This window comes from Misgurnus anguillicaudatus, chromosome 13, assembly GCF_027580225.2.
Source record: "Misgurnus anguillicaudatus chromosome 13, ASM2758022v2, whole genome shotgun sequence".
NCBI classification, from domain to species: domain Eukaryota; kingdom Metazoa; phylum Chordata; class Actinopteri; order Cypriniformes; family Cobitidae; genus Misgurnus; species Misgurnus anguillicaudatus.
The window spans coordinates 13941486-13968936 of NC_073349.2; the positions used below are offsets into that span (position 1 = coordinate 13941486).

At 39.4% G+C, this 27451-nt stretch overlaps 1 protein-coding gene across 2 annotated transcripts in view; it reads left to right on the forward strand.

Annotated features, from left to right (window-relative positions):
* The first annotated feature begins 1593 nt into the window (after window positions 1-1593).
* nol4lb (nucleolar protein 4-like b) overlaps window positions 1594-27451 on the forward strand; it is a 108296-nt gene continuing 82438 nt past the window's right edge. The window contains exons 1-2 of one of the 2 annotated variants that reach the window (XM_055187314.2): window positions 1594-2593; window positions 24000-24152. In XM_055187314.2, the coding sequence (XP_055043289.2) occupies window positions 2258-2593; window positions 24000-24152 (489 nt within the window). In that variant the 5' untranslated portion in view covers window positions 1594-2257. The remainder of the gene's footprint in view (window positions 2594-23999; window positions 24153-27451) is intronic. The other variant, XM_055187315.2, reaches the window with a different exon arrangement.

Genomic DNA, 27451 nt, shown 5'->3' on the forward strand with positions numbered 1-27451 from the left:
AATGCAAATGAAGACTTTTGATCTCTGGGGATATTATGATCTCTCATGCTCAGAGGTTTCCTTTGCAAAACAAGATTACTGTCTTGTAAAGTCTGCAAACAAAAGTCAGATATTATGATATGTAAATTTTCAAACATTACTTACGGTCATTTACATATTTCATTTCATTTACATATTTGGCAGACGCTTTAACCCAAAGCATTGGGTCAATTTGGTTTGTTCTGTCCAATATTTACCCAGCATGTGTTAAAAATATCCTAGCCATTTTTAAAGTGTATTTTATATTTTAACTTATTAGGCATTTTAGGAGAGACACCTGAGACAAATGTTGATACCTTGAGGTCAGAAATGTGAAAGAGAAATTTAACAATACAAAATTGTTCTCTGCACTGCTTTAAAAATGTCAAAATAGATGGTCCAAAATATTACAGTTTAGAGTAATTTAATATGTAATGGAAATATAAATTGAAGAAGGGACTTTAAATACATGTGATCCTGTCTGTGAAATCCAGGTTAAAGTATTATGATGCAATATGACATTTGGACCATCACATTTTGACTCATTGGTTTCACTCGTGGGTTATTTTTAACCCAGCATTTGGTCAAAAAGGATTCGAGCCCAGCCGTTGGTTTAAATTAACCCAAAAAATTTTCATATTTGATCAATGGGTTAAAACGACCCAGCATTTTGGGTTGAAACAGCCCAGCATAGGTTAAATTACAACCCATCAGGCTGGGTTCGTCCCTTTTTGACCCAATGCTGGGTTGAAAAAAATAACCCATCATTTTTTAGAGTGTACTCAGTCAATATTAAATATATTTTCACATGTTCTTTACATTATGTAGAATGATTTTATGTAGAAAACAACATATCGCACAAAAATAGGACTTTAGCTGGGTTTTAGGCTACATCCCAGCAAGCAATAGCCATCATCTCACCGTCTAGGTTCGCTATAGACCTGATATAGTCTGGTTATTAGTAACCCAATTCTAGCCCTAATAAACTTGAATTTGGTTACATGTTGTTTTCGCATAATAACTTGTGAGATGTGTTATATTGCAAAGTTTTTGGTTTCATTAATTAATTTATTTTATTTTATTTATTTTTGAGGTATGGCTAGATGTCTATTAAATAAACTTGAATTTGGTTACATGTTGTTTTTGCATAATAATTTGTGAGATGTGTTATATTGCAAAGTTTTTGGTTTCATTAATTAATTAATTTTATTTTATTTCTTTTTGAGGTATGGCTAGATGACAGCCCAAATTTCCCTTGTTTTAGTCTAAACGTGTGGGCTGTGTTTGGGCGTCTATTATATGCCTTTAAAACGCAAAAATTGCTTGCTCTGATATAACCTCGATAATTACACGAATCTTCTACCACAATTTACTGTTAGCCGTTTTACGGAAAATTTGGTCATTCAATTAATTATTAATAGAGCTACAATTTAAATTATATTTAATCTGACGACTTTATAAACTACATGCAAAAAAGAAAAAAAATGGTTCAGCTCATTTGGTACTGCGGGACAGTCCTCTGTTTTGTGTGTGGGTTTGGGTTAAGGGCGCACTTCCTGGATCTGATGCGCACCCGGTCCCACCGCTCTAATCTCCAGCCTCGTGGCTCAGGTACTCTGTCCTATCTCACATTACAAGCGAACACGCGCAGTCCGGTTCTCCGCGTGGACAGGCATCGGGTCGGGACAGCGCACTGAGCGTCGAGCTCATTCAAACAGGTGGTAAGCGATTTCAGGTGGAGCTGACGGGGACGTGCAGGCAGCACTTCATTTCACTGAGCCTCCGTAGCTGCATCTGCACGAGCGTTAAATAACGACAACTCGGACATCTCTGTTTATTTTTCGTTTTATTTAAGCTGTTGCTTTTTATGCAACGTACGTTTTTGGGCTAAAAAGGACAGTTTCTGTTTATTAGCCTGCAAGCTTCAGCATACAGGTGGGCGAAAGCCGTTTGTAGGACGGCCCCCTCTTTCAGTTCCTCAATAGGGCAGACGTGGGACTGTCATTTATTTGTCATCCTTTGGGACAGAGGAAACGGCTCGCGCTCAGTTAACAGGTGCGACGATTGATAAATACACCAGCGTTCAGTCGCGTATTTTGTGCGATACGCATTCGTTTTCATTTATTTTTATTTATACCCGTGGCAAATTAAGAGCTATATCTATATATCTCGCTCAAAAAACAGCATTTCCCCCGAAGCCTCTTTCTATTCGAAAAGAGGGAGGTTTTTCCAGACAACAATGTCCACCAAAAAGCGCATGGATTTAACGAAACGGAGCCGAAGCCCCGCGGTGTCCGAGGGCGAGATGTTTAGCGATTTTCAAGAGTGGTGCCTGCGCACTTACGGCGACTCCGGCAAGACAAAGACCGTCACCCGGCGAAAATACAACAAAATCCTCCAGACCCTCTTACAGAGCGACGACCCGGAGGTCGTTTATATCGAGAGCAACCACATCAACGCCAAATTCAAGTTCTGGGTGAAATCCAAAGGTTTCCAGGTGGGCAGCACTGGCGGCGAGCGGAACGAGACCGGATCAGCTGACAGACCGGTCCTGTACGTCCCCATCAAGGCAACGGTTAGTGTGGGTGCCTGTTCCCAATCCGCGCTTCACGCGTAACAGCGCGCGGCATTTGCCTATGCAAATCATATGAAAGCCACGCACATAATGGCGCACATGTTCACGCGTCGCAAAGCCGGCGAATCTCCTTTATTTCTCGACAGTTGAGCTATTTATCCTGTCAGGTCTCTGATAACCACTTGTTTGTGGGTCGGTGTCAGTGGTAACAGTGGCATGTTTGCTACCCGAAATTAGGGCAGGGCTTTTAGAAAGCACACCTATCAGTCACTAAAAGTCATTTAACCTACATTAGTTAAATGTATAGTAGGTGTTACAAACACTTTAAAATGCGCAATTGGGATTGGCTTAATGTGAGTATGCGTGCACTTGTTCCCTGTCTATGTTTGTCTGACCCTCAGTCGTGCATGGAAGTAGTTATGATGAGTTGTCTCTGTTAGTGAGTCCAGCTTTAAATTTTAACATTTGGAAAAAGTGCTTTACGTGTAAATACCCATAACAAATCACTGGCTAGACAAAACATTGTAACTCGGGCACAGTTGTCTGCTAAATGTGCTAAATGTGTACAGCCCGTCCTGGGGCAAAGAATCCCTCGGGCGATGTCATCATCGCATGTGTACTATTGCCTATATTTTTCCAGACCACAATTTAATCTCATAAAATGACATTTGCAACTATGCATTGTATGTGGTCTTGCCCTCGCTTGTGCCGTCTTAAAGATGATTGATCTCACCCAAAGAGTTCAGGTTTCCAAGCCGTTGACTTTATTATAATAATTGACTTAACCCAAACACACCTGCAGATTTTGTTCACCTGTGTAGCTTAGTGAGACAATATGGCGGTGTGTGGGACTATTGCTAAAAAGACGAGCAAGAAACGAGTGTTTGTACCAGAATATAAAAGCAATTGAGGGAGAAAGAGGTGGGCGAGCAGTTCAGCTCTCAGCAGAACAAGTAAAATAATGAGGAGCCCAGATAGAGATTCATCTCAAAAGTTGTAACCATCTATATTACTGATAAAGAAATAGAAACGGGTGTTATGGTGAAGTCAAGGTTGTATTTTATCGTCTGTGCCGTGTGATAATATATTGGCTGCCCCTTATTGTCTTATTCAAATATTATTTTCTCTGCCCTGTATGTGTGTTCTTTGTTCATTATGAGATATCCTTCCTATTCAACTCACTCGAGGGGTGAATTGAGAAACCAAGAGAGAAAGACAGTGATTCCTTCCCAAATTTAGTAAGAAGTACAGGGTTATTTTGGATTGCAACAGAGAGTTTGGTCTTAGAGGTTCTCCTCACCTGAATAGTGAAGTCATAACACCTGTTTCTCGCCAAGAATAAACGTCCAACCATCCAATCAGTTCTCAATGGCAGAAATCTACATTTTTTCTCATTTTAGAAGCACCATACGAATTTAAAGACGATCGCTACTTCTGTTTCATGCTGTCTCTTTTACTCTGAAGAAAAACAAGCAATAATACCTTCTACTGTTTACCTCTCAGCTGTGTGTCTGTATTTAAAGCATGTATAGTAGTAGTAAATATCAAGAGTTAATTGATCCATGCTGCAGCAATAAAAATGATCTGTCTCTTATAAAAACTTGACATATATTGTAGACTCTCAGAGGACTGGCATATTACTCATCAAAACTCCCAGCCTAAAATAGCGTGAATGTAGCAGCCATCATCCACAAATGTGTAAATCAGACCTCATCTGACTCGCCTGACCTTAAGTGACCTTTAGCTGTACTTCATAACTCACAAAGAGTCAACGACAGAATGATAGGATCAGATCATTTAAGGATAGGAGGAGAGGGATATAATAAAAAAATGGAAATTTTTTCATATCTGTGGCAAAATGAAGGAGAAGTCTTCTAGTCGGATATTGAGCAAAGGGGATTTCAGAGGAGAGAGACAGAAAGAAATGTTGAGAGAAGGGGAGAGAAAGAGGGGCTGAGGAAACAGTCATCAGGCATCACATGCAGTTGACACCAGCGTCTGTAGACACTATTAATAGCTTTCAACGTTCCTCTCTTTCCTCTTCTCTCTCTCTCTCTCACCCTCTCTCTCTATCTCTTTTCGAGCTACTGTTGCAGAAGAAGCTGGTTCTCTCTTTGGCTTGTTCTGTGGAGCAAGAAAGTCTGAATTTCATAAGAGTGGATGACACAAACAAACTTTACTGCACTGACAGAAAAAATGGTCCCAATATGTCACTGCAGCAGTGCCTTTTGAAAATATCCTATTATGTTTAGGTAGAGATATGTATAACATTTGGTACGAATATGTACTTAATATAGGTGCAAAGATGTAAATGGTACCAACCCAGTGACAGCTACATTTTTGATGATTTTTGTCCTGATAGGATGTTGTGTAGAGAGTAGATGTGGGGAGGGTTATATTAAAGTTTTGCAATTTCCAAGTTTGATTTCAAAAACTGATTTAAACTTTGACATGATTATTTCGTCAATATTAAAGATATCAAGGCTGTAGACAGTTTCAGCAGCAACAACATAAACAAAAGTGTTTCATGGACTAAACGCAACTTCTGGTAGACTTCCACATAAAATTAATAACGACAAGTCCTTTTACAGTAGTTTATTTATAATAACAAGGGGAGTAGTAAATTACCTTTGTTCATATATCATATCTAACGTGTATCAACTATTACACTGAACTGTTACTGCCATTAATGTATGCAGTAATATACAGTGTTAGCTATAGGTCCTTAAGATATGCTCATTTTCCAGCTCCCCTGGAGTTGGACATTTGATTTTTACCGTTTTGGAATCCATTCAGCTGATCTCCGGGTCTGGCGCTGGCACTTTTGGCATGGCTTGGCACAATCCATTGGGTCTGATTGGACCATTGGCATCGCGCAGAGGGAGTAACCAAAGAGTTTCGATATTTTTCCTGTTTGGGACTTGACTCTTCTGTAGTTACATCGTGTACTAAGACCGACTGAAAATTAAAAGTTGTGATTTTCTAGGCAGATATGGCAACTATGCTATCATTCTGGCGTAATAATCAAGGACTTTGCTGCTGCTGTAACATGGCTGATATTATGATATTACGCAGTGCCTGAAAATAGTCCCCTGCTATTGAAAGTAACCAAGGGGACTATTCATGCACTGCGTAATATCACTACGCCTGCTGCAGGCATGTTACATCAGCAAAGTCCTTGATTATTATGCCAGAATGAGATTATAGTTCCTAGCCATATTTGCCTAGAAAATCACAACTTTTAAATTTCCGTCAGTCTTAGTACATGATGTAACTACAGAAGTCGTTTAAAATAGGAAAGATATTGAAACTCTTTGGTTTTTTTAAGCGATGCTAATGGTCTAATCAGATTCAATGGATTGTGCTAAGCTATGCTAAAAGTGCTAGCGCCAGACCCGGAGATCAGCTGAATGGATTCCAAAACGGTAAAAATCTAATCTTTAACTCTAGGGGAGCTGGAAAATGTGCATATTTTCAAAAAAAGTGGAGTGTCCCTTTAAAATTCTTACCAAACCTCTCGCAAAGTTGTAATCCATGCTCGTCGTCTTCCCTCGTCTTTACCAAACCAAGATATTTGTTTCAGAGATCAGTTTAGCCACTAGCCACACCGATAAATAAATACAGACCGGAAATTCACTTCGGTTCAGGGGTGAAACCGCGACAATGCGCGTGCTTCCCATGAAACTGTCTATATTTTCACATTATCTAAGACAATTTTATGTAGAAAACAGTAAATCACAAAAAAATGACTGTATTACTGAAAGACCATTCCTCAGCACATATTTGGTGAAAGTGTTGATGGTTTCTGTGCGTGGTCAACAGTGTGCAGGTGTAGAGAGGAGTAGATGGGTGTGCTTGTGTCAGTTGTCAACATCGTTGACATCATCAAGTGCCAAATGTCCTGCAGTTGCAGTTGTACATGTTTTAAGTGTGTCTCGACAGTCACTCACTGGTGACATGTTTACCACAGTACACATCCAGTTGACATGTGACATCTTCAGTTACCCATATGAGAATATCATTTGCTAAGTGGACACACTTGGGCTTCTGTTTTTAAGGGTGCATCGTGTAACTTTTATAAGGATCTCTTGACAGAAATATTATCAGAGGTGAATAATGACCTTAAAAAATGAATTGTATTGTTCTTATAACCTAAGAATGAGTAGTTTTTATCTATGAACACAAGGGGTCCCCTTACATTGAAATCGCCGCCATGTTTCTACAGAAGCCCTATACAGACAAACTGTTTCACAAAGTGTGTTTCGTCCCTCCGTTGTCTGATGATGTGTTTTTCCTGTGGCAGCTACCGTAGCTTCACTAAGTGTTTCGAAAGGGAGGGGTAAGCTGTCGACTGGGTCGTTGGTTGTAATTCACAGTCTCATGATGCCACTAAAAGTCGCACATTGCACCTTTAAATGAGGAAAATGAGTCTTTCTTTGTTAATGTAATCTTGTGGTAGCTGGTTTCTGGTTGATCCAACTGGTTATTGCCTAGTCAACTATCAACCATTTTCCAAAAAAATTACTTAACCACCTTAAAAGAACTGTTCACCAGAAAACTGTTAACACGTCACATATCCATGGAAACAAATAAATCAGTGTAGTAAATTCAAATATGGCGGCACATTGATAACATCAAATCTCATTGGTTCTCGCATGCCATATGATGAAACATGCATGTGACAATTTGTTACAAGATGCAAAAACACTGAGATTTGACGTTATCGATGCCAAAACACACTTGTAGCCAATCAGCAGTATGGGGCGTGTCTTCTAAACGAAATCAATGCCTGGGTTGCGTATATGTGAGGCGGGTCTATCAAAAGAAAGTCCAGATTCTGTTGGGGTAGGGGCATGTTTGTTTAGGTGATGTCAACATTGGCTTTCAGAGATTATGCACTCCGCCTTTAAATTTAAATTTTACTAAATAAATGTAAAATAAATCACAACATTTTTTTTTGCTTTAGAAGACATTAATTATCATTTGGATTACTTTAATGATGGATTATGGCTGTCATAATAAAACTAAAATGCTGTCATTTTAATATAAAATGTTAATATATAAGTATATATGAAGAATTTGGTTCCAAAACGCAATAAATCCATTTTGACAAATTTTGGTAAAAACGTGTTTTCTATACCAAGAAAGTGACAAGATAAAAATCACTATTTTCTGTTACAAACTTTCACATAGCATCTTTAGGTTATAAAAACATAAAAAATTCAAATCCATAACTTGATTTTCAAAGATTTATTATAAAAAAATCTTTTTCCCACAAAATGCAATAAATCCATGACTGTTTTTTTTTCAAAATACTATAAATCTATTCAATCAATGTATAAATGTGCATTTATCTTTGCCATTATATATTAATTTAGTGGACTAGTTGTACACACTGATTAAATAAAAAAACATTAATGGCATTAATCAAAACACTTACTTTGTCATATTAAGTACACTGTCATTGCTGCGGTTATACTTGACGTCGTCGCTTAACATTTTTCACAGTGACCAGCTGTAAAATGTTTTGGTCCTGCTCGATTTCCGTTGACTTTGAGTAAAATTATGTAAAGTTTTTCATAAGATCCCCTGGGATCAATGTGTTAGCATGAGAAGCTTGATGTGTCGGGAGAACAAGTGCCTCTCACGTAAATTATTAGATGTTGATGACTTACATTTCTTTCCGTTCACAGAAAACCATCACAGGTTTATCAATGCTATTAAAGTATTATTTTGTTTTTGTTTGTTTGTTGATCACGAAGTACAAAGTAGATGAGGAAAACTAGGATTCTGTGTACTCAGCGCGCCGCCATTATTTGTTTACATTGCGTTGAATGGTGCGTTGTAATTTGTAGAGCGGATTTATTTCATTCTGTAGAAAAGGAGGAGTGGCGTTCATATCGCATTTTGGGAAAAAAAGGGAGAAAAGATGACAGAATAACATGGCGGGTATTGGATTTTGTGTAAAATTAAGAATTTACTTTTAACTACTGACCTGATATAATACTGATTTTGGCAGCAACTCATTTTTTTTTTCAAAAATGGCGTTTATCGCGTTTTGGAACCAAACTCTTCATATATATAACATTATAAGAGATGTTTCATTTTTCTGGTAAACTAGCTTTTCTTTTAAGCTGAAATGACCCGCTTAAAGATGCTGGTCGGTCAGCTTGGGCCAAATAATGGCCTGTTTGAAAAAAAAAACAGCTACCATGTCCCAAAACACAGCTACCAGCTGAAGCTGGATTTTCAAGATGCCTTTCTCTTTCATGTTGTGGACACTAAAGGTGAGCTACGTATTCACAACACCCCCTTCCCCTCAAGTCGCTGTTACCCAGGGCTCAAATATCTCTTACACACATACACACAAAGCAGGTGTAAGGAAGCAGCTGGGAAGATTAGTGTCTGTCTGTCTGTGTGTTTTGGTTGGTTTATGTGTTGTATGAGGACACTGTTTGAAAGGGTTAATCATTCAGAAAAAGTAAAGAGTGGTTGGGAATCCAAAGTTATCAGCTGTCTGGTACAGGAATACACCGGTCATCGAGTTCTCTTGGTTTATTCTCTTACGTACAAACAAGAAAAACAGAGAAAACATTGCTTTCTTACTGTCCCCTCCACTTTCCCTCAAATTACCTCTGACACACACACACACACACACACACACACACACACACACACACACACACACACACACACACACACACACACACACACACACATGCAGTGGTCGTGACTCCCCTCTGATAGCTGAGCAGCTGTAGATGTTACTCCTGCTGTAATTGTGGTCGTGAGTGTTCAGGCTAACAGGAGCACAGGAGGAGGGTGGAGGAGGAGGAGGAGGAGGGGGAAGAAGATGAGAAAAAGAGGAATGCATTGGAGCAGAGATGTTCTGCTGAAGAAGAGAGCATTGGGATGTTTGTAGGGTAGTTAGTGGTCAGTGTGTGCTACACAACAGTACACACACACTTTGTTCTCTTCTGTGGCTTGATTTTGAATTTCTACGAGTAACTATGTTGAAAAAATATAGGTGGATTTTTACATTTTCAGAAAGAAAGCGTAAGTGGTGCTTGTCTGTGCTGGCAAATTGCTAGGGTGTTGTGGTGGTTGCAAAGAGGTTTGAGTGTTTAGCACATTGCTGTACGGTTGTTAGAGCGTTGAAGAGATCACGTTTAAGTCCATCACATTCGGTTTCCAAGATACACTATGATGGACTATTATGGTGCTTTGATTGGACCACTAACTGCCCTACAAACATCTCTATGATGTGGTAAAATGGTAACTTTCAGGGCCGGCCCGTCCAACAGGCAATACAGGCGATTGCCTGGGGCCCCACGACAAGACGAGGGCCCTCCAGGCATAAAAATAATTTTGTCATTTTGCCCAGGGTCCTTATTGTTTAACATAGGGATCACAAAAAGGTACGTGAAAAAAAACCTTGGATTTAATAACAGGATAAGCTCTTCACACAACAATCGACAGTAAAATTACAATAAATGCAAAACAATACGTCTCATTGCGCATGCTTGGAAATTAAACGTTTAGGATAAAGGGTAATAAAGTATTGTATAACAACATAATGTTCACGTTAAATCTATCAATAAAGAATAAAAACGAGACTTATTTTTAGTGAGGTTGCGGTGGTTGGCTTAAGAAAACTATGGCATCAAAACAGTACCTTTTAGGAGCTAAAAAGAGAAAAGCAGAGGAAGAAAAACAATCTCAAAGTAAAGGTATATTCCGCTTTACATTGTTTGATGCATATGCTAATTTAAAAACATAAGAAAAATGTCCATCACCCTTTATAAAAAAAGACTTATACTATATCATTTACTATAGTAAACTGTGGTATAATTCTTAGATACTAAAAAATAATATTCTGTATTAATATCCATGATATTTGTATTGATACACTGAGTACTGTACTCTTTTTTCACTTTAACAACATTGCTTAATATGTTGCATTTAATAATAACTTCTACACTTATATATATATATATATAAATTGTCATTTTTGTGTGTTTTAATTTTACTTGTCAAATTTCAGTGCTATGACATATCCCCATGGGCCAGCCCTTTTCACTTTTTATTTTTAGTATGAAATAATTGAAACTGCATTTATAATCAACATTTCTTTCAATTAGACCAGCATATTTGATTTATTTTACCGATAAGTTAATCAAAATGCATTCTGGGACTGACTTTCACTTTAAAAATAAATGTGCTACATAATGCAATAGAAGAAAAAAAATGTTTCTGTATGTTTCCATAAAGAACCATTAAAGTCCCCATGAACCGGAAGTCACGATCAACTTTACTTACGCGTTTGTGATGTATTTCTGGATAATAGGAAAATAGTGGGCGTGGATTTTGTTTTGCACCGTGCTTTGATTGGATATAGAAAAGTAGGCATTTCATTCAGAAATGGAACTGGCAGCAGGGTGACAGTTGGAGGGGGCGGGGTTAACGATTGCTCCCGCCCAAGCTGTCTAGCTGATGTCATCAGATAATGATTCCACAAGAGGGCGAAAGTACATTTTCAGATTTTGATTAAAGTTTAAGAGGGCACATGAATAATAAATAAAGACTTAAATGGATAGATTGTTTATAATTTTGGGCGATATGCCCCATTTTGAGATCTTCCTATCATTAGCCTGTGAGATCGCCGATACACGAAAGCATCGGGGGGCGGGGCAGTAGTTTACTAATTTATTTATTTGTTAATTTTTGACCCCTTTATGACAAGTGACTTGATTGGTGGACAAAAAAAGAAGCAAGGGCAACACTGTCATGACCGTAACCTTCTTAAAACTGATGCCATAAATCCGAGCTCATCATTTAATTCCTGTGTACCAGGGAGCGGAAATAACACACTCGCTGGTTTTAACCCTCTGCATGCTAACAGAGCAACGTGTATTACAAGCTCATGTGCGAGGAAGAGTCAGAATCATGAGCATTACAAGTTCAGGTGCTGGAATTAGTCCATGCTGCATGCATTCAGGTCCGAGCAAGAGTACAAGATGCGCGCATTAAGTCCAGGCGCATGCAAGAAGGAATCCGCGCGCATTACAAGCTCTCTTGTGCAAAGTGAAGCACACAAACCATCTCATGCGGGGAAAGCATGCAATGCGCATGTTAATGTGAAACTATGATGATGATAATAATAAAAACCATCGCCAACTATCGTCAAGCACGCTATTGGCGATATGTCTGATGATCATCGATAAATGATATTATACAACAGTTCTTTCTGGTTCTCGAATCTGATTGGCTAAGAGCTATGCGATATTGTGCTGATATCGGCACTGTAACCGCTTCACCTTTCGTATCATTCCGCCACCTCGTGAATGGAGGTCCTAAGCAGGCTCATCTCTGAATGGAAAAACACAGACGCGCTGTGTGAATCACTCTCCGTGTGTCTCATTAGTTTACTAGCTCATAAATCAGTCTGTGAATCCCAATCAGAAGTATTATTCCGTCAAAGATCAGCGCTCTTGGATGTTACGTTACAGTTAATGGGAGAAATGTCTTGTCACATCGTGTGGACGATTAACACTTGGAAAGAGGAATATAAACACTCGTTTTTTTTCTGGAGCTATATTTCTTATCAGAACGCGAAAACACCGTGGAACTGCAGGTAAGCACCGCAGCTTTTAAATGTGGACATTGATCATTTATTTAATCGCGACGTGACTATTAAAACATGTTATGAGATATCGCCACTGATATATTTATAAGCAGCATGCAAAAACATCTCTCTGACACTTATAAAAAACCGTTTTATATAGTACTGACAAGAACAAAGTTTAATAATAATAATCGAGTGCTCGTATCGCGTTAAGAATAAATGAGAAAGCAATAGTAACGTTATACAAGTAGTTTTATTAACTTTTACCTCGTGCCAAAACAATAACAACACAAAAGACACTAAATATGAATTAAAAAACAAGTAAAGTTTGATCATGACACCAAATACTGCTGATTTGATCTCATTTTGACGATCATAAACAAACAAGGCCAACATTTGAGCCAGGGTATCTCCGTCAGAGATGTAGCCCAGAGAGGGCGGTGGTCAGCGGGGCGAGTGAACACTGACGTCCGCTCATGCTTTGGTTCTCATTCGTTCCCGAATCTCACTAAGCAAACGTTCAAACAGGTGCTATCTTTACTAATCGACTGCAGATTTAAATATAATACATATACATTCTCGACTGAACTAATCTTAAAACTACACTTTGTGACCAAGAAACGGTAATATAAAGTAACGGCTTTTCCGTCTATTGAGTTGTTATGAGCTTCAAAGCAGCCGAAAGTTTTACCTGTCATTCTGGCCGCCCTCAAATCCGTGGCGGAAGAAGTAGTTCTCAAACAAAGAGGCTTTTAAAATAACTCTGTTGTTTTCTAGTTTTCGTTTTTCAAACATGTGCCGTCGAACTGTTGTATAAAAGCAATATCGCTCTCGGAGTCGTGTGATATAGCTCTATATCATCACGGCTGTGATTGCCTAATCTGGCCTAATCACAGCCGTGATGATATAGAGCTATATCACACTCCTACTCGAGCGATATTGCTTAACTATCGTCTATCGGCACAACACTAATTGTTTATAATAAACACTGCAATAAAAAATATTGAATATTTTTGCTTGTTTTATTCACAAAATCACTACAATTTGATGTTCTTGGTCTAAAAACTAGACTTATTTTGCTCATCAAGAAAAAGCATCTTAATATAAGAAATTTTTAGATATTTTTACTAAAAACGAGACAAAAATACTTAGTAAGAAAGTCATTTTTTGCAGTGTATTAAAGGTTATGCACCTGTTATGTACCTTTGACTAAATAACCTCATTCACACAGCACTTTGGTCCCAAAAAATTTCCGTAAAATTGGCATAGAAGCTTCTCTCAGGGATCGTTCCGATAAAGAGGACCTAGAAACATTCCCGTAACATTCTCGTTACATTTCCGGAAAGCTTCGTGTGTGAACAAGATGCAGAAACAATGCAGTAAGGGGCGTGTCGTAGTAGGATGTTACAGGAAGTAAAGAGAGGTTGTTTCGAGGAGGAGGAGATTAGCGTTTTTTGTTAAAGATTATGAGGGCGCACAAGAATTTTAAACAAATTAACGTCAAGACTCGAGAGGTCGTTTACACCTTAAAATACCGTGACCACAGGCAACTCTATAAGTTTTAGGACAGATCACGTGCGTGAAAAGAGAGGGAGAGATATGGAGATTACATCCCAGCGCAATGTCACACTCCATCATAGTGGAACTAATTGATTTTAATCAAGTATGTGTGAAGTCACTTTAGATATCTGCAAATAGAGCGACTCATCCTGAATATTCGTGGGATATTCATGAGGTTCACATGTAAAACGCTTTCGTTAAGAGAACGGCCTTTAATTTGGTTCCCCAGGAGAGAAGCGCGTATCTCCGCTCAATAGATTCAGTTGTGCAGAGAAGACAGATGCAGGACTGGGAGAGTGATTATTTATGAATTAGAGAAAAGAGGAACTGTCGTTCCACTACCCTGGAAGTCTAACAAACACACACGCGCGCACACACACAGCTGGAGGGAGCTAATGACAGGACAAAATGATTAGTTTCATTTATCACCCGTGAACAGAGAAATGAAATAAGTCTAATTTTCCTGTTAACTAGAAGGAGATTAATGTTTTGAGACTGTACTGAAACTCTCTCCACTGAGTGTTCGTACAGAAATGACTGAAAACATGCAGAAACAAGCAAAGAGACTGTTCTTGGGTCTTAGACCTGACAAAATTTTTAAATATAATGTGCTTTTGTAATACATATTTAAACATCATATGTGTGAAAATGGAAAAGTCATCTAATAGCTGTAGCTTTATATTGAATAGTGGCAAAAATTGTTAACTTGACTTCTTTAGTCCCATAGGGGCCCATAGGGAAGCAGGACCAGAGCCCCTGGTGACTTCTCCATTTAGGTTTTTCAATGTATATGTCTATAATATACTGTATATATAAATATGTATAGATGTACAGTGGTGACCAGAACACCTGACAAATCCAAAAATGTCCTTTTATTCTTCCAAAGCATAATATGGGGAAGTTTCCCAGACATGGTTTAGATGAATCCAGGACTAGGCATTGTTATATTAGGACATCTAAGTAGTTTTACTTAAACAAACCTTTCAAAAAACAATACTGGTGTGAATTTTGAGACAAAACAATGGCAGTGATATATGTTAAGATATCTCAGTACACGGTGTTTAAATTAAGGCAGCTTAAACATGCATTTTAGTCTGTTCGATTTTTTATTGTATATATGCGGTAACGCACTGGCAATGTGCATAATACCCTTACTGTAATTTAATTGAAAAAAATATATTGCCTTGAAAGTGAATCAAACCCGGGTCGCCCGTGTCGTAGGTCCATAACACAGAGGAGCGAAATCTTGGCGTCACTAGTATTTTGGAGGTCAAATTCAAATCTGACGGTCAAGCATTTATCCATAATCCCTTTCTTGTTTCTATCTACAATTTTTCCATTTTATATGCTTTTATAACACTGTTTTATTCAACTACAGTAGCGCTACTGCTGTTGGTTTACAGCAGTCTACCACAAATTCAAAACATACAGTAAATTACTGTAAATTAAATGTTAATACCCATAATGCAGTGCATATTACAGTAATGAACTGGAAAAGAAAATGATGGTATTTTACTGGGCATTTTGTAGTAAGTAACTGTAGAAATTACAGTTAGGTCTAACAGTGTAGGATAAGCCATGTGCGGGAAACGGACCTTTATTTCATAATTGGGCTGTGAGCACAACAAATTTCAGATGTTATCCCATGCCTTCTGTAGTAGCTTAAGCCAAAGGCTTTCTTTTGAAAGTGCAGTTTATTTTTCAACTCACCCCAAATTTGCTTGATGGGGTTGAGGTCTGGACTTTGAGGGGGCCAGTAAGGAAAATGACCTAAATCTCCTTATGTTGGCCATCATTATGCTCTATAAACCATTGAATAAGAGCCATCATAGGGATATTAAGGTAATTTTCCTTCCAGATAAAATGTAGCATTTACATTTTAATATCCATCTTATTTTTGACGTAAATGTGGGTCCCGACAATTTTGAGCTCTTTTGTGTAATGGGGCGTACACACCACAATTCAACAATTTGTGCGAGTAGATTACATACAAAGTCAATGCAAGACGCGAAAATACGCCCTATTTGCCTCAAACGCGCTTTTGCGCAAGTTGAAAAAATTCAACTCAAGCGAAAAATTTGCACAACGTTAAATCCCGTCAGTAATCTAGAGCGAAGAACGCAATGCTCCGCGTTTGGTGTGTTCGCAGCATAAAGGGGGTCGCACAGCGGGCGCGCGGGGGGGGGGGGGGCGAAATCCAAATGACCTATATATTCACATGCTTGCAGAGAGAGCCATACCAAAACAAAGTTACAGGGTTGCTATTTTTCATGTTTTCTGGGTTGGTAGAAGCACTGGGGACCCGAGAACATGGAAAAAGTCTGATTTTCATGGAATGTCCCCTTTAATGTTAAACTATGTGAGTGGCGCTCTGTGGCGCGACAGGGATTGAGCAACTTCCTGAGTTGTAGCTGGGCGGCATGGACAGGCGCCACCTGTTGGCGCCGGTGTGCATATACTCATGGAAAGCAATGTGCTCGAGTTTTTTAGAACGGCACTGTGTGGCCTTAAGACTTCGGATGAGTCGCTAAAGCTGGTAGTCGTATTGCGAGTGACACAAAATGTGCCGTTTTGACTGGCTAGTTAATGTTTGTTATGACATCCAGAAAGACCGGCATAATTTGTGCAGAGGCAACAGTTATGTGAATCTTTTGTTAATAGTTCAAGTGAACATGGCCACTGGACGATGTTGATTATCTGAAATAGGCTGATATCCTCTGGTTAGGATACAATCCAAGTTGTACACTCATCTTCATTCACTGTCCACATCTCATGGCATCTGCACACAGTACAGTGGCTATGGGACGGGCTGTAAGGTGAATGAGTGCCTGCTGTATTCTGGTTTGATTTCCCTGCGTTCCTGTGGTTGCCATGGTGAAAAGTCTCTGTGCTGTAGAGCAGGATAAATTAACAATGTTTTAATTGACTCAGAGCTCCGAGTTACAGTGTACGTTATCTTTTCACTATCATGTGCACCCTATTAGCCTTCGCTCAGCATACAGTATCTATTCATTCAGGTGTGTGCGTGTTTAAGGCTCCTATACATACTTACCGAGCAGAGTAACCCTAGCTGTGTGTCCAATTTTGTTTCCTCTTTCCAAATCAAACTGCACTGATTAACTGTGCTTTTTCCTGCACACACACAGCTTGGGCCCTGAGAGGTAATACAGCCAAAACATACCACGTCAGTACGCTTGGGAACTCGGAGTACCTTACCGATAGAATGTACGGCACTCCATCGAGCAAACTAATCACGAGTTTTAGCTAGAAAAAACAACTGAAGGACAGGGAGAGACGAGGTGTGGGTAGCTGAACAGCCTTAGTCGAGAGGTTGAGGGTTGAGGTTAGCTGCCGGCCTTAGGGATTGAGAGAGGGCAGATCAAGATATCTGAAACCTTTTTTTTTTCTCAGAGGTTGCTCTTTTAAAGCTCGGTTATGTTTCTTTCATGTTTTAACTTTGTCATAGATGTGTCTCCTTAAATTCTTGATAAAATAGACACAGTTGACATTATTTTAAAGGGGACATTTCACAAGACTTTTCCATAAGACGTCAAATAAATCTTTGGTGTCCCCAAAGTACGTATGTGAAGTTTTAGCTTAAAATACCATATAGATAATTTATTTTAGCATGTTAAAATTGCCACTTTGTAGGTGTGAGCAAAATGTGTCCTTTTAAATTCAAATGAGCTGATCTTTGCACTAAATGGCAGTGCCGTGGTTAAATAGTGCAGATTAAGGGGCGGTATTATCCCCTTCTGGCATCACAAGGGGAGCTAAACTAAGTTACTGGGTTGTTCTTTTTCACACTTTCTATGTTGTTACAAGCATTGGGGGCCCAATTATAGCACTTAAACATGGAAAAAGTCAGATTTTCTTGATATGTCCCCTTTAAATATACTGAAATGTGGATAAATCCGATAATAATTTGCTCTTGGATAAACTAGGACAAGAAATGTTTGAAATCTTTCCGTCAGACTTGCCTAATAACGTGACCTATATATTTAATTTCTGTTCCGGTTCATCTCAGTGCAACGCGTTATGGGATCATTCCTAGCCCACCTTCTCCCCCAACACCACCTGCTTAGATCTGCAACGGAGGCTTTCTCTATTTTCTTGCAGTATGGATCCCTATGCTCTGTAATTTTGATCATGTTTTAGCTGAAGCCTTTGATCATCCCAGCAGCAGTTTAGCAGAACACTAAGATAAAGCTTATGTACATACATACCACGCTTAAAATACTAAAACTACTTTCTGAGAGTTGTCATGATTGAACTACACTCACCTAAAGGATTATTAGGAACACCTATTCAATTATAATAATTCTTATTAATGTAAGTATCTAATCAACCAATCACATGGCAGTTGCTTCAATGCATTTAGGGGTGTGGTCCTGGTTAAGACAAACTCCTCAACTTCAAACTGAATGTCAGAATGGGAGAGAAAGGTGATTTAAGCAATTTTGAGCGTTGCATGGTTGTTGGTGCCAGACGGGCCGGTCTGAGTATTTCACAATCTGCTCAGTTACTGGGATTTTCACGAACACAGATTTTTAGGGTTTACAAAGAAGGGTGTAAAAAGGAAAAACATCCAGTATGCGGCAGTCCTGTGGGCGAAAATTCCTTGTTGATGCTAGAGGTCAGATGAGAATGGGCCGACTATTTCAAGCTGATAGAAGAGCAACTTTGACTGAAATAACCACTCGTTACAACCAAGGGAAGCAGCAAAGCATTTGTAAAGCCACAACACGCACAACCTTGAGGCGGATGGGCTTCAATAGCAGAAGACCCCACCGGGTACCACTCATCTCCACTACAAATAGGAAAAAGAGGCTACAATTTGCACAAGCTCACCAAAATTGGACAGTTGAAGACTGGAAAAATGTTGCCTGGTCTGATGAGTCTCGATTTCTGATGGTAGATTCAGAATTTGGCGTAAACAGAATGAGAACATGGATCCATAATGCCTTGTTACCACTGTGCAGGCTGGTGGTGGTGGTGTAATGGTGTGGGGGATGTTTTCTTGGAACACTTTAGGCCCCTTAGTGCCAATTGGGCATCGTTTAAATGCCACGGCCTACCTGAGCATTGTTTCTGACCATGTCCATTCCTTTATGACCACCGTGTACCTCTAATGGCTACTTCCAGCAGGATAATGCACCATGTCACAAAGCTAGAATCATTTTAAATTGGTTTCTTGAACATGACAATGAGTTCACTGTACTAAAATGGCCCCCACACTCACCAGATCTTAACCCAATAGGGCATCTTTGGGATGTGGTGGAACGGGAGCTTCGTGTCCTGGATGTGCATCCCACAAATCTCCATCAACTGCAAGATGCTATCCTATCAATATGGGCCAACATGTCTAATAAATGCTTTCAGAACCTTGTTGAATCAATGCCACGTAGAATTAAGGCAGTTCTAAAGGCGAAAGGGGTTCAAACACAGTATTAGTATGGTGTTCCTAATAATCCTTTAGGTGAATGTATATTAATCATTAAAGATGCTGTGTGTCGATTTTTAGCATCATCTAGCGGTAAGATTGCAAATTGCAGCAAATGTCTCAGTCCACAGCTCACCCCTCCCTTTCAAAACGCATAGAGAAGCTACGCTAGCCTCCACTGGACAAAAATGTCATTGTCTGAGACAACGTAAGGACAAAATGCACTAAGTAGAGCAGTTTGTCCATTTAGGGCTACTGTAGAAACATGTCGGCGACTTCCATGTAAGGGGACCTGTGGTGTTTGTAGATTTAACTGGCTTATTATAAGGTAATAAAAACAATACAGTTCATTATGACCTTTAACCTTCTTTCCAGTACATTTCTTAATATATTAAAAAACTACATTAATAAAATTTCTCTCCCTTGATTCGCCATCTTGGATTTATAATGATTACTTTCCAGGCGTATCCTCTACACAAAGAACATGCAACATCTTAATAGACAACATTATTAAGTTGTCCACTATTTGAAACAACCTTGGCGCCAAGAACGCTGCTGTAATGCCTAGAAATGCTTCCTCCTCGGGCAGCTCATTAGGTTTTGGAACGAAGCAAGCATGCGCGTGTGTGTTCGCTCCCTCAGGCCCTCTTGTTAGCCCGCACAAAGCAGTGCGAACACACAAAGGCTCCATCATTTAGCCATCAGTTTGTTTATCCGTACAGCCATTTGCCAAGATTAGCCCATAAACTGTGACCGCCTGTCACAATTAGCACTAACCCAGTCAACCTCTCTCCACTCCCACTCGAATAAACCCATATGCCTTTAGATGCCGCCCCTGTGGTGCACATTTCCTCTGTTTTTGCCCGTGCCAAAAAGAAACACTTGTCCTGGAGAGGATACGAATGTTACGTTGAGAATTAGGACAGACAGGTCTAGCCTGTCCCCCCGTCTGATACGTTTTTCAGTACCGTAAATGTTTGTGTCAGAATCAGCAGGGTTGCGGTCCTCCTCGCAGGCATGTGTGGATGTTGATCTTGACATGTAGTATAGGTGTAACCAAAGTTGGACTGTTTAATCTTTCCTTTGCATGCCATCTTAACACTTAAGGTTACTGAAGGATTTAACGTGTCTGCCAAAGTTGTCCACCTGATGTTAGGGTCATATCTGAATTGCTTCTGCCCTCCACCGCACTCTTCCTCCATCCGTTGTTTCCAGAGAGGCAGAGATGTGGGGGAGCGCCGCTACCACCGCTCCCGCTCCGACCCAGCTTGTCTCCTAGCAACAGGGCTGTTTGGTCCGGGACCAGGGAGTGTAACCAGGAGAGAAACAGAGTAGCAGAAAGCAAAGAGTGTTATGAGAGAGATTAAAAGGGGAAGTGGGAAAGCTGTAATTATCTGCTGCTACTGATGGAGCGAGTGCCTGAAAGAGCAGAGAAGAGGGAGCGGGTGCTGGGTTAAAGGTGCAGAGGGGACGTGAGAGGGATGGAGGAAGAGAAAGTGTGAGGATTTGAAAAGCAGCAGGAGCATTCGTTCAGTGCTGGAAAGTATGATTCTAGTCTGTTTTTTACGGGGTCTCATTTCATTCTTATTGGCCGGTCTTCGTCTATGTCCGAAATATGGCTGTCGCACAATATCAGATAACATTTTTAAGGTTATGGACCCAGCCAAACAATTTTTTACCCTGTCTATACCCAGAACAGCAAACACTAGATGCCAGTGGCACAAAGAAAATGCTAATGTCTAACTTTGTGTATGTGTGTGTGCTGGCACATAACAGGGCAGCCCTGGTTTCACCCTCAAAGGTTTCGGTGACTTTGACCCTGTGCAGGCACTGGGGGAAGGGGGATCTTTCTCTATCCTGTCCGCTCTGCCTTAAGGTGCACCCTGTGTGTGTATGTATGGGCACGTGTGTGTCCTGTTTGTTACGCCTGGAGGTGCTGCGCCGACCCCCCTCCCTTTCTTGTCCCACATTGGTGCGTTATTGGGCTGCTGCTGTCAAACACGCTCTCGTCCCAGGCCTCTGATGTGCCCAGCAACTCTAGGAAAGGGGGGCGGTGAAGGCCAGGCGGCATCATGCTACAGCAGAACGAATCTGTAATACATGCACACACACACTGGCAAAGCCTGGCACACGTGCCCTATCTCTTAAAGTTAATGTAGTGTAGGAAAATACAGCAGTAAACATGTGTAAGTGCGCGTCACATCACTGTGGAGACTCGCCTGGTGTCGAAACAAACCCAGCGCCCACCATCTGCCTCTATGTGCTGATGTTAAACATATAGCTGTAATGGATTCTGCATTATTTTATATTTCTTTATATAAACCAACTACTAAGATGTCTGTTTGCAAAACATCGGCTGCATTTTTAAGGCAGTACACTAACTTTAAAGAACATTTTTAAAGACTTCCCATTATGTTCCCCAAATTGCAGGTGGGATATAGATTATCATTAAATAAAATTAAAATGAAAAGAGCCTGTGAGGCAGCATTGCCTGTGCACCCTGTCCCTTGCTGCCATGGTAACCCCCATGGCCCATGCTTGTGACACAGGCACAGCACGCCTGTGAGCGCCTGTGAGCTCAAACCAAAATGAAAGAAAAAGATGTGGACGATAATTCGAGTTAGCTGGCTCGCTGGTCGCTACCACTGCAACTTTGACTGGGAGGCTGTGTGCATGTCACATGACCCTTCTGCCCGGCACACCTACCAGAGAGGCCGGCTGCGGTTACCATGGTAACCAGGCTGGTCCTCCGGTGGGAACAGGAAGCTGACTCCCCAAACTGCGTTTGCTGCTTCCTTACACCTGATGCAAAAAATGCAATGTATTACTTTAAAACCAACAAAGATATTTATATCACTTTTGCAAACTATTAACTGTGTCATGATGGTGATACCTCCCGGTACCTTTTTAGGGCCATAAGTGGTATACAATACTCACAATGAAATGCAAACAGTAGTTGATCACAGTTTCTTCCCAGATGTGTGTTTTGTCATTGTTAGTGTGTATTGTGTCAGCCATCTGCTGTGATCATAGCTCACTGCTGCTCATGAGGGAGAGCTGAGAATCTCCCCAGATTTCCACATTCGGCGCTCTTAAAAGTCCCTCTGAGATTATGAGCTTTTCTTGTTTCTACATAATTAACAGCTATATTGTCGTGCAGAGTATTGTGTCATCTTTTTTTCAAGGTTTTGTTACATTATTGAATAAATCCATAAACAGATGTTTATAGATAGGTATTGCAGTTAAGCTTATGATTGTCTGAGCATAAACATGAATACTTTACATGAATACATTTGATTTTGCTGAAATGGCTCAAAAATTGCTTTTTTCTATAGAAAACGTACTTCATTCAGTTTTAATGCATTTAATGTGTTTGGATTGATTGCACCGCCTTGTGTGTTGATGCTTTTATCCTGACCTGTCATTAGAAATCAAATGTTGTAAAAGAATCAAAACGGCTTTCATGCCAAATTTGGTTAATAAATTTAACAGTACAATACATGGTAATGATAATAACAAATGTGTTAACTTTGGCAAGCCTTTTTTATTTTACATTGTCAAAGCACTGCTGTTCAAAATAGAAATACTGTTTCTTTGTAGTAATATGAGGCCAGATTCACAAAGAGTTTTTATGAAGAAAATTCTTCTTAACTGTGATAATTTCTCTTAAATGTTCAGAGCAAAATGTTAAAGAGCACCTATGGTCCGATTCACGATTTTACATTTCCTTTGGCGTGTAAGTGTGTTGTTAACAATAAGCAAAAGGTACAAACCCCAAAATAAACGATGATGCAGGTTATCGTCTCCAATGTAAATCTCTTTTCTTGGACTACAACAAACACACGTCTTGTAGGCAACAGTTTACTTCCTGGGATTGTTGACGTAGACAAGACCGATATTATCATAATTCCTCCCGCTTTAGACTCAGCCTGTAAGTTAACTTCTTTTAGCATTGCATTGTGAGCGAATTTTTTAAACATGAAAAGGAGCGTCACATTTCCGGTTGACGTCAGAGGTATTCAGGCCAATCACAACGTACAGATTAGCTGGACAATCACGGATACAGCGCTTTTCAAATCGATGAGTTTTGTACAAAATCAATGCGTTTCAGGAAAACAGTATATCTGGAGCTACAAAAATGTATATGGAAAGTAATGTGTTTTTTTAACCATAAACCACACACACACATTGTATTATACCAAATACACAAAATAACAGTGTTTTTTAGCAATGAAGTAGGTGCACTTTAAGAATATTTGGTATTCCCGAAAAACATCTTAAAGCTCCCGTTCTTTCTGTGTTTTTGAAGCTTTGAATGTGTTTACAGTGCGCAATATAACATGTGTTCATGTTTCACGTCTAAAAAAGGCGGTATTTTTCACACAATTTACTTATCTGTATGTTTTCACTGTCCTAAAAACGGGCTGATGTCTTCCTTGTTCTATGAAGTCCCTCCTTCAGAAATACGTTACGTGTTCTGATAGCCGATAGCAGCTTAGCTTGCCGTTAGCTTAGCTGCCGACTGCCATTTTCCTGTGTAAATATATCGCCTGGCAGTGAACTTTGAGCTTTATCATTTTACAGGTATTATTTATGCTCTAATAGCAACATTACAAACTAACTAGGGTTTAAAAAATGAGATCTGGAAGAATGTGACCTTTAATAAAGTTTTTGCCCCCCCCCCACTCGATGTATTAGGTGTATTATGTATAAAACAAACCTACAGTAAAACCAGTTGTTCATTTTAAAGGTATTTGATGATGTATTTCTGCTTGCAGTGTGTAGATGGAGGTTTGGGGCCGGAGAGCTCTCTGAAGAGGGTTGCTGTGGTGGAAGATTTCTATGACATCATCTACGCCATGCCTGTCGAGATCGGCTCCGATCCTGCCCAAGCACCCAAACATGCCGGACAGAAGAAAACCTATAAAGCCGTGAGTTATAAAAACATCTTGTTCGTTCTTTCTTTCTTTCTTTCTTTCTTTCTTTCTTTCTTTATTTCTTTCTTTCTTTCTTTTTCTTTCCTTCTTTCTTTCTTTTTTCTTCCTTCCTTCCTTCCTTTCCTTTCTTCCTCCCTCCTTCCTACCTTTTCTTTGTTCTTTCTTTATTCTGTGGCGTGGTCAGGAATAAGGATAAATTCATAGTCAGTTGGTTTAATTAGTTCTATAGAGAACATTTTTAGACGTCTGTATCACACGTGGCTGTCATGGAAACATGGGATGTGAGTGTGACACCTGCTGCAGTTTTTGTAAACCCAGTCCCAAGCTGCTGCCCTCTTTTGGACAGTTATGGGAATGTACGATTGCTCTCACAAACCTTTGAGGTATCACAAAAGATATTTTAAGTGCATAAATGGTCCGCCTTTAGTAATTGACACACACACACACACACACACACACACACACACACACACACACACACACACACACACACACACACACACACACACACACACACACACACACACACACACACACACACACACACACAGAGAGAGAGAGAGAGAGAGAGACACACACTCCTGCTTATCCTATGCCTGACAGCTGTTGGTCTGTTAGGGAAGGGCCAAGCTTTTCCCTTGGCATCAAAATTTGAGTGTCTGCTACTCTCAAAATCTCCTGTACACTCTTTGAACTGAAGAAACGTTTTATAAGTAAGGAATAATTGATGACGGGTCATTGAATTATAAGAAAATAATGCACACTCAAAGTGGTTATGCAGTGGTGGTGCCGTTACACCGCGGGTGTGCATTATTTTCAAATAATTCAAAGGACAGGAGTCAATTATTCCACTTACACCACGGTTTCCACAAACATTGCCTGCTGCCTATTTTTAAGACATATGACAAGTTAGGTGTGAGGTTATCGAAAAATAATGCATACCCATGGAACATTTCTCAACCAATCAGAATACAGCATTCAACAGACCCGTGGTATAAGGTGATTTACAGTGCCCTCCACAATTATTGGCACCCTGTTTAATATGTGGTCGTGGACTTCTAAAAATTCTCCTTTTTATTTAAACAACATAGAACCCAAATGCAAAAAAAGACAAAAATCCAACCTTTGATTTAAGTACATTACTTGGGTGGTAAACAATTTACACATTTAGAAAAAAACAAAACTTGAAATCATGCGTTCCACAATTATTGGCACCCCTGATATTAATACTTTGTACAACCCCCTTTTGCCAACACGACAGCACTAAATCTCCTCCTATAACATTTCACAAGATTGGAGAACACAGAGAGAGGGATCTTTCACCATTCTTCTTTGCACAATCTTTCTAGATCATCCAGTGTCCTGGGTCCTCTCTTCTTTAGCTCGCCCCACAGGTTTTCGATTGGGTTGAGGTCTGGGGACTGAGATGGCCATAGGAGGACCTTGAGTTTGTGACTGCTGAACCATTTTTGTGTAGATTTTGCCACATATTTTGGATCATTATCCTGCTGAAAGCCCCAATGACGACCCATCTTCAGCTTTCTGGCAGAGGCCCTCTGGCTTTTATTTAAAATGTCCTGGTAGTTGAAAGCATTCATAATGCCATGCACCCTAACAAGGTTCTGAGGGCCTCTGGAAGAGAAACAGGACCACAGCATCACAGATCCTCCACCATACTTCACGGTGGGCATGGGGTGCCTTTTGGCATACTCATCTTTTGTTTTACTCCAGACCCACTTAGAGTGTTTGTTGTCAAAAAGCTCAATCTTAGTTTCATCTGACCAAAGCACATGATCCCAGTTGAAGTTCCAGTACCGCTTAGCAAACTCCAGATGTTTACGTCTGTGAGAAAAGGCTTTTTCCGTGCATGCCTCCCAAACAGCTTGTTGGCATGTATAGAGGTTTTGATAATTGTTATGGAGACTTTGTAACCCCAAGATGCCACTCTTTGATGCAATTCTGTGACATGATTTACTTCTCTAACCATACTCCTCACTGTGCATTGTGGCATGGGACCTCTTCCAGCCTTGTTTGTCACTGTTCCAGTTGTTTTAAACTTCTTAATGATTCCTCTGACTGTAAATACGAGCAAGTTAAGGCGAGTGGCTATTTTCTTGTAGCCAAATAAAAAGGAGAATTTTTAGAAGTCCACGACCACATATTAAACAGGGGTGCCAATAATTGTGGAGGGCACTGTATGTGACCCTGTACCACAAAGTTGCAAAGGTATGTTTGTAGCAATAGCCAACAATAATTTGTATTGATTTTTTTATTAGGTATTGTTAGATCATGTTCCGTGAAGATATTTTGTAATTTTCCTACAGTAAATATATCAAAACTTTATTTTTGTGAGTGAATGCAGTTGCTAAGAACTTAATTTGGAAAACTTGCACCTGATTTATTGCACCCTCAAATTGCAGATTTTCAAATAGTTGCTAAATATTTGTTTCCCATACATCAATGGAAAGCTTATTTTTTCAACTTTCAGATTATAAATCTCAATTTTCAAATAAATGTAAATTGACTCATATGAGTGGTTTTGTGGTTCAGGGTCACATATTTGGAATGCCTTAAAAAAATGTATTATACAATACAACCCCTTTTTAAGAGTTCACTCAAACCCATAGGTCTTTAGATGGTGAAATGGTTCTTTATTGAACCTTTATAGATTTCATTTCATTTCTTTTTTTTTTTGCTGTTGATTTGTTCTTTATTGAAAATAGTGTGTTTAATATTAAAATAACATTTAATATGACAGATAATAACAGTAGAAATACAAACTAATTAAATCATACTAAATAGATCAGCATGACTATTAAATATTAACAGACTGTAAACATGACACAAATATCATCCATAAATGAAAATAATAGTACTAAATAATTTACTGTTTTCTACATAAAATCATTCTACATAATATAAAGAACATTAGGAAAAATTACCTTGATATCTTTAATATTGGCTGAGTAAGACGATATCAAAGATTGAAATTAAAGGGAATTCAGTGATTGAAATCAAACTTTGATGCTCCAGATCTCATAATAATAATTAATTTCACAGACAGGGTCACATTTTAACTGCTCAATGAAAATTACTACTAAACTACAAGTAATTTGAGTTTAGGTTCTTAAATCCTCTTTGGAGCTGAATAAAGAACCCTATAGAACCTTAATGAACCTGTATTCTGTGTATAGACTCTGTAAAGGTGGAAGCTGAGTTTTTTAGATGTTATACAGGTTCTGCAGTGGAGTCTTTGTGTTTAGTTCAAGTCCTGGTTTCATAGCGCACACACA